The 16685-nt window shown below is 44.0% G+C and overlaps 1 protein-coding gene across 1 annotated transcript in view; it reads right to left on the minus strand.

Moving 5' to 3' along the window:
• The window catches only part of LOC140720886 (NACHT, LRR and PYD domains-containing protein 3-like), a 31479-nt gene that overhangs the window by 10915 nt on the left and 3879 nt on the right, over positions 1 to 16685 (minus strand). Inside the window, exons 2-4 of the mRNA XM_073035733.1 lie at positions 6509 to 6600; positions 5339 to 5505; positions 73 to 244 (exon numbers count right to left, since the gene is read on the minus strand). Coding sequence (XP_072891834.1) covers positions 73 to 244; positions 5339 to 5505; positions 6509 to 6518 — 349 coding nt within the window. The 5' untranslated portion in view covers positions 6519 to 6600. The remainder of the gene's footprint in view (positions 1 to 72; positions 245 to 5338; positions 5506 to 6508; positions 6601 to 16685) is intronic.

Raw genomic sequence — 16685 nt, forward strand, 5'->3', positions numbered from 1 at the left:
AGTCTGTTCTGTGTAATACTGTAAATTCATCAGCATTTACATCTGTAACACACAATGTATTGTTCACCGTACCACGTTTCCGTATTTCATCCAATATTCTGCTCAGCTTCGGTAAATGGTGATGTAGTTTTACAAAGGATTCCCACATCACCCTCCGGGCCCCGGAGCCCTTCTCCATCACCAGATCCAGGAGGAGTTTGGAAGCGCCCGCTCGGTTTCCCTTCTCCGCGAGCTCAGTCACGCTCTGTAATGAACAATGGGGAATATACTGAGGAGCGGAGGGATGGGTTCAAATCTACCCTGAACATGGACTGACCCAGCACATTTTGAACGTCACAGATCGCTAAGAACCATTGAAGTGTTCATAGCGGGAGAAAAAAAGTAAAAATAAAATTTCTTCTGACGAATGGTGTCGGCCTGAAACATTGACAGTTTGTTTGCAAGGATCCTGCCCGACCTCCTGAGTTCCTCCCGCGTGCTGTGCGTGTTGAAGTAATTTAAAAGAAGCGAGTGGGGTCAGTCCGGTCATTCTGTGCCACAGATTGCGGGGTAATTACCCACTTGGCAACGTTTAAGCGGAGAGGACATAGTGTGAGTGAGCCAGAGATAGAATGGGGAGTTGAGACTTATTGTCAGAGAAGGTCCAGTGAGGCTTCAGGCAGATTTTTGGTACGATTTTACCAGTCGTTTTCACGGTTAGAGCAGTGCGAATGCCAGGAAGGATAGGGGAATGCTCTTCCTACAGGGCGCGGCAAGGCAAGGAGACCTCCAGTGTCCTTGACAACTGCAAGAAGGGCATACAACTGCAGCTTATTATAGACTGTGTTAAGGAACTGGATGAACCAGGGATCACTCATCAGGCTGAGAGGTTAACTGACGGGCTAGACAGGGAGTGAAGTATACCCAAGGCGTAGGACACAGGTAACTGGGTAACTGTCAGCAGGGGAAAATCAGAATATCTCCCTGCAGGGAACCCCTCTATAACAGATATATAGCTCTCTGTTTCGGGGTATGACCTAGAAAAGAAAAGCCATGTCGATTATGCCTCTGGCACTGAGTTTGGTTTTGTGACTCAGAAGGGGAGGAAAGAGTGAGTTTCACTAACAGAGGGAGTTCAGTGGTTAGGAAAACAGGCTGGAAATTCTGCTGACAACAGCAAGATTGCTGGATGGTGTGTTGCCAAGGTCAGGGATATCTCGCATCGACTCTGCAAAGGTAAAAAGGACAGGATGAGTAGCCAGATGACGTGGTTCACATTGGTACCAATGGCAAGTGCAGGAAGTATGATGAAGTCCTGCAAAGTGAGCTCATGGGGTTCAAAGTGAGCCCATAATTGTGTTCTCAGGATTGCGACTAGTGAGGTCGGAAATAGGACGATAGTGCATTTTAACGTGTGGCTGATGATATGACACATGACCAAGGGCTTCAGACTTTTGGGATAATTGGGATCTCTTCCAAGAAAGTTGGGACTTGGACAGACGTGATGGTTTTACACTCATATTGGAGGGCGCTGATACCCTTAAGTGAAGGATTGTTAGCGCTGCATAGGGAGGGGAGATGTGTTAAACTTAAGATGCAGGGGGATTAAGAACCAGAGTGGATAATAGAGCGGTTGTGTGGGAAAGTCGAGTAGCTAAAGGATGAGTATCGTGAAGCTATTTTTTTCCGAAATCCGTATTATACCAATGCAAGCAGTTTTGTCGGAAAGGCAGATGAGCTTCACTCATGGATCAGCACATTGAACTACAGCGTTGTAACCATTCATATGATTTGTTTGGAATATGCGCCGGACTGGTTGTTCAGCATTCCAGGGTTCTGTAGCGTTAGACACGATTCGATAGAGGTGAAGAAGGGGTGGTATTAGGAAAAAATATCACTGCATTGCTCAGACAGGACAGACTGGAGAGCTCATCTACTGAGTCTACGTGGGTGAAACTGAGCAATGCGAAAGGGACGAACACGTTAATTGGATGACATTGTGGACCACCCAATAGTCAATGGGACTTAGAGTATCAAATTTGTAGGGAGATCACAGACCGTTACAAGAAACACTATGTACTGATGGTAGGTAATTTTAATTGTCGATTTATCGACTGGAGTATCCATACTTGAAAGGGCCGGATGGGATAGTGTAGCTCAAGTATGTCCAGGGACGTTTCCGTAATCAATATATTGAAGTCATGACTACAGACAGCAAATACTGGAATTGTATCAGAGTACAAGACACGTCAGGTGGTAGAGGTGTGTGCAGGGGTGTGGTGATGGAAATGACATTAGTTTAAAGAACATTATGGACAATATCTGGTCCTCAGGTTAACAATCTAAAATGGAGAAAGGCTAATTTTAATGGTATCAGAAAGGATCTGACGAAAGAGGATTGGGTCAGGTTGTTTTCTGGTACCGAGGTGATTGGTAGGTGTGAGGCGTCCAAGGCTGAAATTTTGAAGTTTGAATCCATGAATGTCCACAAATACAGATCGAATATTCATGACAGAATAAAAGGCAAGACAAGTCATGGTTTCTGAGAGATATTGAGGCCCGGAGCGCATCGCAAATACAGGCTCGAAGGATCAAATGAGGTACTTGAGGAGTACAAGAAATGCAAAAGTTACTAAAGGAGGAAATCGGGAGGGCTAAAGTATGGCATGAGTTTGCTCTAGCAGACAAGGAAAAGGAGAACCCCAAACTCTTCATCAAATATACTCAGAACAAAAGAATACCAGCGGACAAAATTGGATTTCTTGAAGTTCAGAGTGGGCCTTTATCCATGAAGCTGAAAAAGGCGGGGGAGATTTTAAATCTTTTTGTTTTGCATTTATATTTAGTTAGGAGTTATACAGAGTCTTCAGAGTGAGGGAAAACGTCAGTGAGATAATGGACAATGCACGGATTATAGAGGAGGAGATATTTACTGTCTTGAAGCAGATGAAGGTTGATAAATCCCTAGTGCTTTCCTTCGTACCTCGTTTGAGGCTATTTCAGAGATTGCAAGTGCTCCAGCAGAGGAATTTAAAATGTCAGAAATGGAAGCATTGGAGGGTAGGCAATGCTGTTCTGCTGCTTGGAGGTCTGTAAAATTAAGGCACGGAATTACAGGTTGGTGAGTCAACACCAATGATGGTAAAGTTATTGGCAGGTACTCTAAGGGACGGGATATGAGTATTTGGATGGAGAACGATTAATTACGGGTATTCAACACTGATTTGTGCCTGCTAAATCCCGTCTAACCAATCTTATAGTTTCTTGAAGAAGTTACCGGGCAAATAATGAAAACAAGTCAGTGGATGTTGTCTACTCGGACTTCAGCAAGTTGCTTGGAATTCATGACATGGCCGCAAGTTAGTTTAGATATTGGATTCGCGAGAGAAGCTAAAAGAGATAGTAGAGGTTTGCTTCTCTGACTGGAGGTCTATGACTAGTGGTGTGCGGCAGGGATCTGTACTGGGTCTGGTGTTGTCGGTCATATATATCAATGCTCTGTATGACAATGTGGTAAACTGGGTCAGCAAATCTGTGGATGACACCAGCGTAGTGACAGTGAGAAAGGGTGTCAGAGCTTACAGCGGGACATGGAACAGCTTGCAAAAGGTGGAATGGAGTTTCAAAGATAGAATTTAATGAAGAACCTTGCGAGGTGATGTACTTTATGAGAACAAACCATGATAACAGTAAGACATTGAGTGGTAGGGCATTGAGCAGTGCGGTTAAACTAAGGTATCAGAGAATGGACATCCGAAATTTATTTAAAATGTTGTCGAAGTTAGATGGCGTTGGAAAGCATTGAGGACATGGGCCTTCATAAATCAAAATATTGAATACAGAAGTTGGAATATTATGTCGAAATTGATGTGGCAGAAACTGATTTAAAGCAATGTGTGCACCTGTCTCTTGGAAGGATATAAATGATTGACTGAGTGCAGAAAAAAAATACAGATTGTTGACAAGGCTTGAGGAACTGAGAGAAAGGGAAATGATGAATAGGCTAGGACATTATTCCATAGAGTGTAGGAGGACCAGTGGAGATGTGATAGAGGTATCCGTTTATAAAAGGTATAGAGAAAGTTAGTGTGAAAAGGCATTTACTGCTGAGGTTGCGTGGGACTGGAATTAGAGGTCATGGGGTAACGATGACAGGTGAAAGGCAATATGAGGGGAACCTGTTCACTCAGAGGTTGCTGAGAGCGTAACACGCGTTGCCATCGAAATTAGTCGATATACATTCGACTTGTACATTTAAGATCAAGTTGGATAATTTCATTCAATGGGAGAGTTATGGACTTCTCCAGCAAGTGTGCCGATCAATGGGACTAAGCAGATAATATGTCGCTGTGGACTGGATGGTCCGAAGATCATGCTACTGTACTGTAGAGTTTGATGACTATGGGTAGGTCAAACTATGGCAGGGTCACTGTTGATTTTCCCTGGGGTAATTGTCGGTGAAACCCAGCAGGTTCACACTTCACTGCCGGACTCCATGAGCGCTCCAGTGTCAGCCTACAGCTGGGAACAGGCGGTGAGGAACAGACAGCAAATTCTGGACCATTGTGCATGTGTGACAGACCAAAGCCAACTGGTGGTAACGTTGAAAAAGAAGTTTGGACTGAAATTGTCAGCTGCGTCACGTAGAATGTAGTGTTCAGTATGGTGTGTGGCTCTTCACTGAAATTCAGTCTGGGTGGCAAAAGATGAATATACTCCAGTAGCACAAGGACCATAGGAAACTGTTTCTCTGTAATACTGCGTTAGCCGTAGATGCTCGGAATATTTTTAATGATAATAATGTTGCACTCCCCAGTGTAAACAGTATAAGCTGTAGTAAGTACAAACACAAATTGGAACATTCACAAGGAACAGAAGTTAACTGAACCATGAGGCATGTTGTGATATTGATCAAAAAATGGTCCGTGGACAAATGAGAGACGATAGTCAGTGTTGTCTAGTCAGTTGAAAATGGGTTTGAAGGTAGACTGAGAATGAGCTGAGAAATAAGTCACTATATATTTGATTTGTGGGAATCCCGTGGGTCATCAGAACACGGTTTGGTGAATGTCCATTAAAGTCGAATATTGGGAGGATGATGTGATGTCAGGCAGAGTGATGTAGAGTAGGTCTCTGTCCACTTGCAATGTCCGTCAAGTGTCATATTACTAAATTCACCTGTCAATCATTGTCTGTATCCTAACCTGTCTAAAAATGAGTGTCATCTAAAAATCGGAAAATATAGTTTCCGCTCATGAAAACTCTTTTCCAGATGTTCTGCACAAGCATTGCTGGATTTTCACTGCCCAGAGGTTCCGTTGCGTTGGTTCTACACTCAGCCTGTGTCCCGCCCACTTACGTGATACTCTGGCCCGGTGAAGTGATCCTCGCCCATTAACATGAAACTGACTCCCTCCACACCCTCCTCAATCGCCTGCTCCAGTCGCTCCATGTAGAATCTCGTCAACCGGAACAGGTGGTGATCTTCACAATTTGACAGGAAGGCGGAGATTGTGGAGTTTAGATCTGTAGTCAAAAATAGTAGAGTGTACCATGCGTATGCGGACACGATGCCAATTTAAACCAATCCCAACTTCAGCAACATGGTCAATATCCCTCCATTCCCGACATAGTCATGGGTTCAAACGCCTCTCAGATGCTACTGAGTGTCTGTTTCCATCCCTTCCTTTGGCAGGACATTCCAGACACCTATTACTCTCTGTGGAAAACATGCACCCTAAATCCCCTTTAAACTGTACCGTCTAACCTTAAACCTATTCCCTCTGGTATTTGTGGTGAAACTTGTCTGCACTCTCACCAGAATCACCACATCATTCTTGTGATTTGGTTACCAGATGTGTGGACAATTCTGAAATTATCTCTTAACCAACGCGTACCCAGTTACAGGTCAACTTCAAAAAATACCTCAACTCATCGTTAGCAATCTACCAAATGTGTTGCTACTTTCAGGAAGCTATGCATATCCATCACAAGACACATCCATACATCAATCTTATTAACGGTCCCAGCATTCACTCTGAACATTGCTCGCGAACGTCCAAAGTGTAACTTCTAACATTTGCCTGAATTAACTGTACTTGGTGACTCTCTTCATATTTCTAATTGGATGCTGAACACGTTGACGAAGTCCCAAATTTGCTCAACTCCGTCAACTCTGTAATCAACGAATCAGTTCACCCAGTATATCATTTGAGTAAGACATAGTTTATTATTAATTTATTTACATCACACACGACGCATGGCGTATCAGTGATCCTTGTGGACACTGCTAATGGCTACCCACCTTATTCAGGAGCTCCATCTCCTTTCACTGAGGTGAAGATTTACATCATGACCGGAGTGATTCGACTATTCCCCTTGGAATAGATAATGGAACAATGACCCCGTTTGATGGTACTTTCTCTCTGCCCCTTTATCTCCCAAGTTTATCGTTCTGAAGTATTGATGATTTGACTACACGTGTAGCATAAGAACAGATTTTTAATGGGAAACAGCCCAGTGAGCATACCTGTGTCCATTTTGACTCTGACTGACGTTGGTTGATTGCCGTCTTCTTGTCTGCCGGCCGGGTGGAAGAAAGCACCACCTGCTGGCAATGACCTGAATTACACAAATAAAGGAGTGAGACAGTTACTCTGCCCTTCATAATTTCAACCACTTTTGTAAGGTCACTGCTCACTCTCCTACATTCCAGAGAGCAAACGGAGATTTGAACAAAGACCTCCAACTGAATACAAAGTTCAAGAAGGAGAGATGCATTGAAGCTGAAACAGCTAACAGAATTGAGGGGAAAAAAACGAAATGTGTTGCAGAAGATGAGAGAAATCAAAGGAATATTTCATGTAAAATGAGCATAGGAAAAGACAAAAAAGGGAAGGACCTTACAGAAGCAGAGGACATCAAAAAGAGTTGGCAGGAACACACATAAGAATTGTAGAAAGATCCAACAGCGAAGACATCTGCAATCACTCTCTCATCGATCTAGAGCCAGGCATTTTGGAAAGTGAAGTTGAATGGGCAATAGAAAACATTGCCAATAATAAAGCTGCAGGATGAGACAGGATTCCAGTTGAATTGTTTAAAACTCTAGAAGGTGATGCTGTAAAAGTGATGCATGCAATTTTCCAGCAGATCTGGGGGGAAAATAAACAACAATGAACTTTAGGCTGGATTAAGATCTGTTTTTATTCCAATACCCAAGAAGGGAAATGTAAAGGATTGTTCAAATGACCGGAAATTTTCACATGCTAGAAAAGTAATGATAAAGATCGTGCAAGCAACTCTCCAGCAATATATGGAACACGAACAGCCAGATGTACAAGCTGGTTTTAGAAGAGGCAGAGGCACCAGAAACCAAATTGCTAAACTACGCTGGATAATGGAGAAATCGCGAAAATTCCAGAAAAGTATTTATCTATGTTTTATTGACTACTCTAATTTTTTTTTTGTTTTTTTTATATAACAGTGTGGACCATAATAAACTATGGCAAATACAAGATCAAGAAGCAACAGTTAGAACTGACCATGGAAAAACAAACTAGTTCAAGATTGGGAAAGGATTACGACAAGGCTGCATACAGTCACCCAGCTTATTTAATCTATGTGCTGAACACATCATGAGGAATGCTGGTCTAGAGGACTCAACATGTTGGAATCAAAAATACCAGAAAATATGAACAAGCTCAGATATGCAGGTGATACTATTCTAATGGCCGAGAGTGAGGAGGATCTGAAGAAGCTTCTAATGAAAGTGAAAGAAGAAAGTGGAAAGCCGGCTTCTTGCTCAATATTAAGAAAACCATCCAGTCCTATTAACTCCGTGGTAATACATGGAAAGGAAGTGGAAGCAGTGACGGAATTTCTCTTCCCCGGTTCAAAGATTTCTATACATAGTAACTGCAGCCACAGAATTAAACGGCGCTTACTTCTGGGGAGGGCAGCAATGGGAAATTTAGATAAAATACTGAAGCGCAGAGACATGAATTGTCTACAAAGGACCGTAGAGTCAAGTCTATGGTATTTCCAGATGTGATGTATGGCTGTGAGAGCTGGACTATGAGTGAGGCTGAAGACAAAATAATCGACGCCTTTGAACTTGGATGCTGGAGGAATGTGTTAAGAATTCGTTGGACAGCAAGCAGATCCAACAAGTTAATACTTGAAGAAATACTTGAAAAGCTGAAAAATTTTGGACACCCGTGAGATGACAGGATTCCTTGGAGAAGACTCTCATGTTCAGTAAAACAGAAGGTAAAAGAAGCAGAAGATGACAGAGGCTACAATGGATAGATAATAACACTCGGGAAATGCCGATGCCCCTGTGGTATCTTAGAGAGGCAGTTTCCAACAAAGAGGACGTACAACACGCTGGAGGAACTCAGCAGGTTGGGCAGCATCCGTGGAAACGAGCAGTCAAGGTTTCGGGCCGAGACCGCTCATCAGCACTGAAGAGGGAAGGGGACGAAACCCTATAAAGAAATTGGGGGGAGGGTGGGAAGGAGAAGGCTGGAAGGTGCCAGGTGAAAAGCCAGGAAGAGGAAAGATCAAGAGGTTTGGGAGGGGAAGCAGGGAGGGGATAGGCAGGAAAGGTGAAGAAGGAATGTAAGGTGAAAGCACCATGTAGTGGAAGAAGGCAGAATCATGAGAGCGGTGATAAGCAGCTGGTGGTGGAGGCAGAATGAAAATGGGATGGGTGAAGGGAGAGGGAAGGAATTACCATTGTCTTCCGTACCATCACTGCCCTTACCAACTCCGGAGACCTTCTATCCTCAGCCAAAAAAGCTCATAATTCCCACACCCCGCACTGCTCGGTTTCACCTCCTCCCCAAGATCCACAAGCCTGACTGTCCCAGTAGACCCATTGTTTCGGACTGCTCCTGCCCCACCGAACTTGTGTCTACCTACCTGGACTCCATTTTGTCACCCATAGTTCAGTCCTTCCCCAACTACATCCGGGATACCTCCCATGCCTTCCACCTCACCATGCCCTCCGCTACTTTCTGGAGAATCGACCTCACCAGTTCTGCAACACCAGCACACTCCTCCGGTTGGTGGAACTGGAACTCACACTTAATAACTTCTTTTTTGAATCTTCCTACTTTCTGCAGACCAAGGGTGTTACTATGGGCACTCCCATGGGCCCCACCTGGTGGGGTCTATGGAGCTAACGCCTTATTGACGAAACCCATATCCCCGTTGGTTGGTATGCTAAATTGGCATTTGCTGTCACCAATTAGAGACAAGTAAATCTCACGTCTCTTCATGAGAGATACCGGGCACGTGCAGTTGCTTAAATCGTCTCAATGTCAACCCAGGAGCGCGAGGGCGATGAAGCTCCGCGAGAGGGCGCGCGTGGGCGGTGACCTGGTGCGCGCGGTAGATGGGGAGACTGTAGAGTCAGTAACAGGGAACGGGGAGCGCGTCCCTCGGTCCCGTACCGCGCTGGCCAGCTCACCGAGTGAGTCATGGTCGATCCGCAACCAGCAGGGGTACAACATTAACGCACAAATCTCGATGTATATACTTAATCAATGTAATGTTTCCTGTCAGTTCCACAATATAATTAATTTGCTAATGTTATATTGGCTTACACTAATTAAACTGTGAGAACTTTTCTAATCAAGACACCAAAAGCGTAAGTGGACCACTCGGCCCTCCGAAACTGCTGCTGATCTGACTTAAACTTGCGTTATGCATTCCCCCATGTTCATCTCGATAACACTTCAACCCCGCTCTTTATAAACAAACTGGGCTTTGAATGGAATCAAAAGCTCTACTTTCACTAATCAGTGAGTATAAAGAGTTCGCAACTCCCGCGATTAACACCGGCAAAAAAAAAAAATAGGAGGGTGTGAGGGGGAGTCGGCGGGGAGGAGAAGTTGTTGCTGCTTTTCAAGACGTGATGCCCTGTCCACAGCCAAACATCCCACAGTCTCTGTGAACATTGCATCTACCTTAACATCAACTCCTTTGTCATCTGAACGAACAAACTGGCTCCCATCCCGAAGCGACTGAGTTTAAACCGATTCCAGCAGCTATAGCAATCCTGGCTGCAAGAACATTCCTTCATCTCAAGTACAGGTATAACCCATGCCTTTGGTACTGGGTCAAATAGGAACATTGCAAAATCTATTTCTGCTTAATCACAGACAATTTATTGGTAGAAAATACTTGATGACGCCAGTCTATGTCAATGTAAATTATTAGTTGGCATTTGCTAGTTAGGACTGAATGAAATGTGGTGCTGGGACATTTAGCATCAGGAGGGTTTGCTCTTAACAGACCCTGGCACGACGATATACTTATATCGAGGGCAAATATATCATTGCAGCTTGCAATAGCTGGAGGAATCATTATGTTGCTGTTGTTTATGGTAATTCCACATTTCTGCAATCACTATAGCAGAAAGCGGTCGTGGCATCTTGTAAAGGGAGGAAATTCTCAATGCGTTTAGAGATTATTATGACCTAACACAGGCAAGCAAGGAAACATGAGAAGTGACAAGTCTGAAGTGAGCAGACAATATGAGGAATGTGCGTGGCTTCAGAAAGATAGGATGCTGACAGCAGATCTGGAATGATTGCAACTGACACTTCTGGGTTTATTCAGTCTCACTCCAGCTATTTCTTATTTATCTTGGTACAGAAATGTAATGTCTGAAGGACCAACTTTCCTTTACTTTACTTTAGAGTAAACCAAACTTTCTCCTGACTGAATCAATGGAATCTCCGAGTGAGACGGGTTCACTCCGTTCGGTGCTCTCAGTCCTCGGGCTCGTTCACTTGTTGCTGTTCCCTCGTCTTCAGTTGTGGTTTGCTTCCAGATGTGGGCTTTTCTGCCAATAAATCTCTCATCACAGGTCTAACTTTAACCAGAGAGACAATGAAGTATGTTACTAATACAAACGGGAACAAAGCATTAACCTGAAATTTAAATCTTGAACGCATATAGAATGATCCGAGTGAAGAAATCAGGAACTGTCCCTCACACTTTACAAGCCTGACATGGGATACAAAAGAACAGGCACAAAATGCTGGAAGAACTCATCAGACCAGGGAAGATCTGTATGTCGACTCTACTCTCTTCCATAGACGCAGGCTGGACCGTTGAGTTCCTCCAGCATTTCGTGTATGTTGCTTGGATTTCCAGCGTCTGAATATTTTGTCGTTCGTGATGGGATACCAAGAAGTCATCACACAGTCATGGTATAAGATTCATAGGAGTAGAATTAGGTGATTCGGTCTTTCTAGTTTGTTCCATAATCAATCATGGAGGATGTTTTTTTTTCCAACAACGTATTCTTGCTTCCTTGCTGTAACACTCAACTTATTTAGCAATCCAGAAAATAAATATACCCAACGATAGTCTCGACCACCCTCTGGCTAAAGTAATTGCTCTCATCTCAGTTTTAAAGTGAAGCTTCCTTATTCTGAGATCTCAGATCTCTCAGATCCCAGACTCTCAGATCCCACTCTCAGATCCCAGCACTCTCAGATCCCAGACTCTCCGTCTAATCAAGTCACCCTCTCCATTTCCACTGCACCGAGACTTGTCGTTATTCAGTTCTTGTAAATAATCACTCCCGCCCTAACTCCCCTCACCCCCACCAACCCCCAATCACCTTCCCTCTGAACTCCACTGAACACCGCCATGGCCATCAAATGTTCCTTATGAATAAAGCTTATCATTCGTGAGTTTATTTTGTGAATCTTGTTAACAACAAATGTACTGAATACATTTCCGGGGAAAATGGGACAATTAGTACCAGGATAATGTATTTGGAAAAGCTTTGGTTTCTTTACTCTTCTATCAACTCTCACAAAACGAGCGCTGGTACACTGGTCCATTCGCAGGAGATTTAACATTTTCCAGGGTGAATGCAATAAAGAGAAACTGGAATCACTAGAAACGCTCTGCAGGTAAGGAACAGCTGTGGGGAGAGGAAAAATGTTCGCGATTCGGTTTCCTGACCTTTCGTCAGAATGGATTCAAACATCTCCCAGCTTTTTAGTGGAAAATCTTGGGTTGTTCCCCATGGAGCGGTGAGGACTGAGGGAAGATCAGATAGAGGTTCATAAGAGAATGAAAAATATTGGCAGAGTAGACAGGGAGTATCTTCTCTCTGTTTGGAAATGTCTAATACCAGAGGCCATGCAATGAAGGTGTGAGCGAGTAAATGCAATGGAAATGTGAGGGTAACTTGTTTCACTCAGAGAGGTGTGGATGCCTGGAATCTGCTGTCTGTTATGGCGGTGGAAGCAAATACACTGGAGGCTTTTAAGTGACGTTTAGGTCGGCACATGGGTGTGAGGAAGATTGAGCGCAAATGGACATTTTGTAGGAAGGAGTCATTCGTTGTTTTTTGAGGGGGGGGTTGATTTACTTTTCAGCTGGTTTGGCACACCATTGTGGCTGAAGGGCCTGTTCCTGTGATGTACTGTTCCATATTCTGGTCTATCTTCAGCATCTTGAGTTTCTCTTTGACTCCCACTGGCAGATAGACAGGTGACAGTGAGGGGGAATTTCCAAATGTGAATTGAATTCTGAAACCCCAGTCTATTTCTATTGGTGCAAACACACAACAGCGTATTTAATCACAGCCTCTCTCTGTGAGGGATGGAATGGGAACTCATTCTCTGCTTTGCTTCCAAGGAACTTCAGAACCAAACATCTGAGCACAGAACTGGAATACTCGCTCAACATCTCATAAACCCGGACACCTTGATCCCCGGTTCATTTTATCTGGGTCAAAACATGTGAGATATCCCAGGATCCAACGTCAGAGGGGCACAGCCTACACCGGGAGCCTCGCACATCTTTTCCACATCTCACACTGGGTGTTCCCGGATCTCACACTGAGAGATTCACGCTACCAATATACAGCCCCCGGAGACGTCTGCTTCATTGCGGAAGGAGGAACATCCAGCCGCATCTGTAAAAGCACCAACGTAGACCGAAGCCCAAACACTGACAGTTCCATATTTCTGGAGCTCCCATCTTAAGATTGCATCTCAGGCACAACTCTCTCAGGGCTCTTTGTTGCTGGCAATATGTGGCAGTTTCTCAGCTAATCCCAGCTCAAAAATTTACACTCCTCTACCAACCCGTGACAGAACTGGAGCCTGATGATCCTTTGTCTAGACAGGGATCAGCCGGGAAACATGGGCATTTGGGTCACAAAGAGGGTGCTGATATATTTCAACTTGTCCCCACAGTTATATTGAACACAGCGGTACATTAATTTATTGTTGAGTGTGGTGTAGCCTAGGTCAATTAGCAGCCACTTTACCCGTCGTGTAAAAGGAACAAAATGTTTTCAACATAAAATTGAAAAGATAGCACTGAAGCTCAGTACAGGAGATTTGTTTTTGTTCTTTCGCTGCAGAAACGATTGACTGACTGCTAGAAGTTTGACACCCAAAACAGAATTGCATAAATTCAATCCCTACAATCTTCGTCAATCCATGCCGGACAGTAAATGCTCAAAGTATCTTCGTATCTGAGGCCACTCTCTCTCCGCTGAGAGTCAGCAACCAGAGAGCGATAAACATGTTCAACACTCTCTGCAGCTCTGGTGAGCTGTTGCCCTGGTGACGGAGGAAGTGGCTCGCAAAGATAACCGAGCGGGGAAATAACAAACTCAGTGTGACACGTTCTCGGCTTCATTGTGACAAAGATAAACTGAACATTCAGCCATTTTGTAATGGTGATACTAAAATTCCAGCGGTTGTTATTAGCCTTTCGAGGTATATTCAGTAAATCTCATAGTTGTTTCAGCTCTACAGAGATCTCAGCAGTGCAGACGCTGGTCCAAAATAAAAACACATTGTTGGATGCGACAAATATCGATTATGTGTAGAAATTTCAATTTAGATTCACAGAGCCGTTAGAGCACAGCCACAGGACTGTTAGCCCATCCAGACCGTGCCATGTTCGGTGTGGTCCAATCCCCCTGCACACAGACCACAGTCCTCTATACCTCCCTCATCTATTTACCTACCCAAACATCTCTCAAATGCTAAAAGTGAACCTGCATCTCTCACTTCTGCTGGGAGCTGGTTCCGCCTTCACACCACCCTCTGAGTGAAGTAGTTCCCCATCAGATACCCATTAAATGTGTCACGTTTTGCCCTAAATCCATGACCCTATCCAAGCTGAGGGGAAAATGCCTAGCTGCATTTACCCTATTTATACCATCATAGATTTCTACATCTTTAGCAGGGTGTCCCAACCTGGGGTCTGTGGACTCTTCCTTTAATTGTAGGGGTCAATGGCATAGTAAAATTGGAGGCCTGCTAGAATATCCCCTCATTCTCCTCTATTCCAGGCAATCAAGTTCTAACCTGTTCAACCCATCACTATAATTATTTCCTGAAATACCAGCAATGTCCGGGTAATTTTCCCTGCACTCTTTCACGCTTATCCATATCTGTCCTCCAAGTAGCTGATCAGAACTGCACGCAATCCTACATGTTTTGGAATCACGGTGAATTACAACTTTAGCATTAATATCCCAACCCCTCTTCTTAATAGCCTGCGTTATAAAGGTCAATATGCCCGAAACTCTCTTGACTCTGGTGCTACCTTAAGTGAATTCTGGATCTGTAACACCTACGCCAGGACAATCAGGTTTAAAACAATTATTTACCCCATGCAGTAAGCCTGATCAACACGTCTACTCACTAACCCACGCTCCACACCCCACCCATTACTGGTTTAAAATTTCCTGACAGTTCTAGACACTCCTGTGCCTAAAGTAATTTAATGGGCAGACAATCAATATCAGTTTCCATATGTCCACTCTCTCCTGTGCCTAACGTCACTTTATGGACATAGAATCAATGTTTTTAAGCAATCATAATGCATGTACTGTGTTTTGTTTATTATTGTGGTCCCTATCATTTTGTTGTTTTTTTTTTCTGTCCTGCTTCGGACACAGAGTAACAATTATTTTGTTCTCCTATACTGGAATGACATTACACAATCTTGAATCTTGAACCCTGGGAAAAATACAATGATCAACCACATTATCTGTACTCCCTCTTGATTTTATAAACTCCTACAGTGTCAGCTCCATTCTCCTCTGGAATTAATATCCAGCTTGGCCAACCTCTTCCCATGAGCCGGCACTCTAGTCCAGGCAGCATCTTCAGCAATCTCGTCTGCACACTCTCCAGACTGATAATATCTTTCCTACAGTACGGAGAACACAAATGTACATAACACTTCGTGTATCCGCACCACAAAATTATATGACTACAATATAATGCCCATAATCGAGAACTCAATTCCCTAACTGATGAAGGTCAGCATGATTAAAGCCTTATTTTTCACCCTCAATACCTGCACAACCACTTTCAGTGAACTGTGCTGTTGTACACGCAGGTCGCTCTGTTCCACAGCACCCGATGCTCTCCCATTCACTATACCAGTTCCACCCAGTTTGACTGTCCAACATGCACAATCTCTCACTTGCCCAAGTTGAAAACCATTTGCCATTCCTCAGCCCATCTCCAAAACTGACCGAAATGTCTTTCAAATTCAGTGTCACCTGTTGCCTTATCAACCAGTCTCCCGAAATTAGTCTCCCTGTATACCCATGACTGTGTCGTCACCCAGAGCTCTAACCTGCTAATTAAATTTGTCGACGACACTACATAGATTGGCCTCCTATCAAGCAATAACGAGTTGGCCTACAGGGAAGAGGTCATCTCTCTGACTCATTCATGGCAAAGTAACAACCTTACTCTCAATGTCGCAAAAACAAAGGAGCTGGTTGTGAATTACAGGAGGAATGGAGACAGGCTAACCTCTATTGACATCAATGGATCTGGGGCTGAGAGGGTGAACAGCTTCAAGTTCCTCCGCATCCACATCACCGAGGATCTCACGTGGTCTGTACGCACCAGCTGTGCGGTGAAAAAGCACAACAACACCTCTTTCACCTCAGACGTTTGAGCAAGTTCGGTATTGGCCTCCAAATCCTCAGTACTTTTTATGGGGCATAATTGAGAGCATCCTGACTGGCTGCATCACTGCCTGGTATGGGAAATGTACCTCCCTTAATCACAGGTCTCTGCAGAGTGTGGTGCGGACAGCCCAGCGCATCTGTAGTTGTGAACTTCCCATGATTCAGGACATTTACAAGGAGAGGTGTGTAAAAAAGGTCCGAAGGATCATTGGGGACCAGAGTAACCCCAGCCACAATCTATTCCCGCTGCTACCATCCGAGAAACGGTACCGTAGCATAAAAGCCAGGACCAACAGATTCCGGAACAGCTTCTTCCACCAGGACTTCAGATGAATTAACTCACGTTAATTTGTGGTAATCCATATTATGTAGACAGTTTAATTTATCTTGAATTATTATAAATTACTTTGACTGCACATTGCACCTTTAGACCGAGACGTATTGTAAAGAGGACGTAAGAATCAATTCAGTTTAATTCAATTCAAACTTGCTGATTGTGCCTTGTACATTCATATACAAATCAATGGCATGAATAATTAATTATAGAGGTCTCGACAGTGACACACACATCCCACTCGCCACAGGCTTCCATTCGCTAAAACCATCTTCAATCATCTCCCTCTGCTTCTTGTTCTCGAACCCGGTGTGAATCCACCTCGCCAGGTCCCCGTGAATCCCACGTGACAGAACCATCCAGATCAGTTGCTATGCGGGA

This window comes from Hemitrygon akajei, unplaced genomic scaffold, assembly GCF_048418815.1.
Source record: "Hemitrygon akajei unplaced genomic scaffold, sHemAka1.3 Scf000048, whole genome shotgun sequence".
NCBI lineage: Eukaryota > Metazoa > Chordata > Chondrichthyes > Myliobatiformes > Dasyatidae > Hemitrygon > Hemitrygon akajei.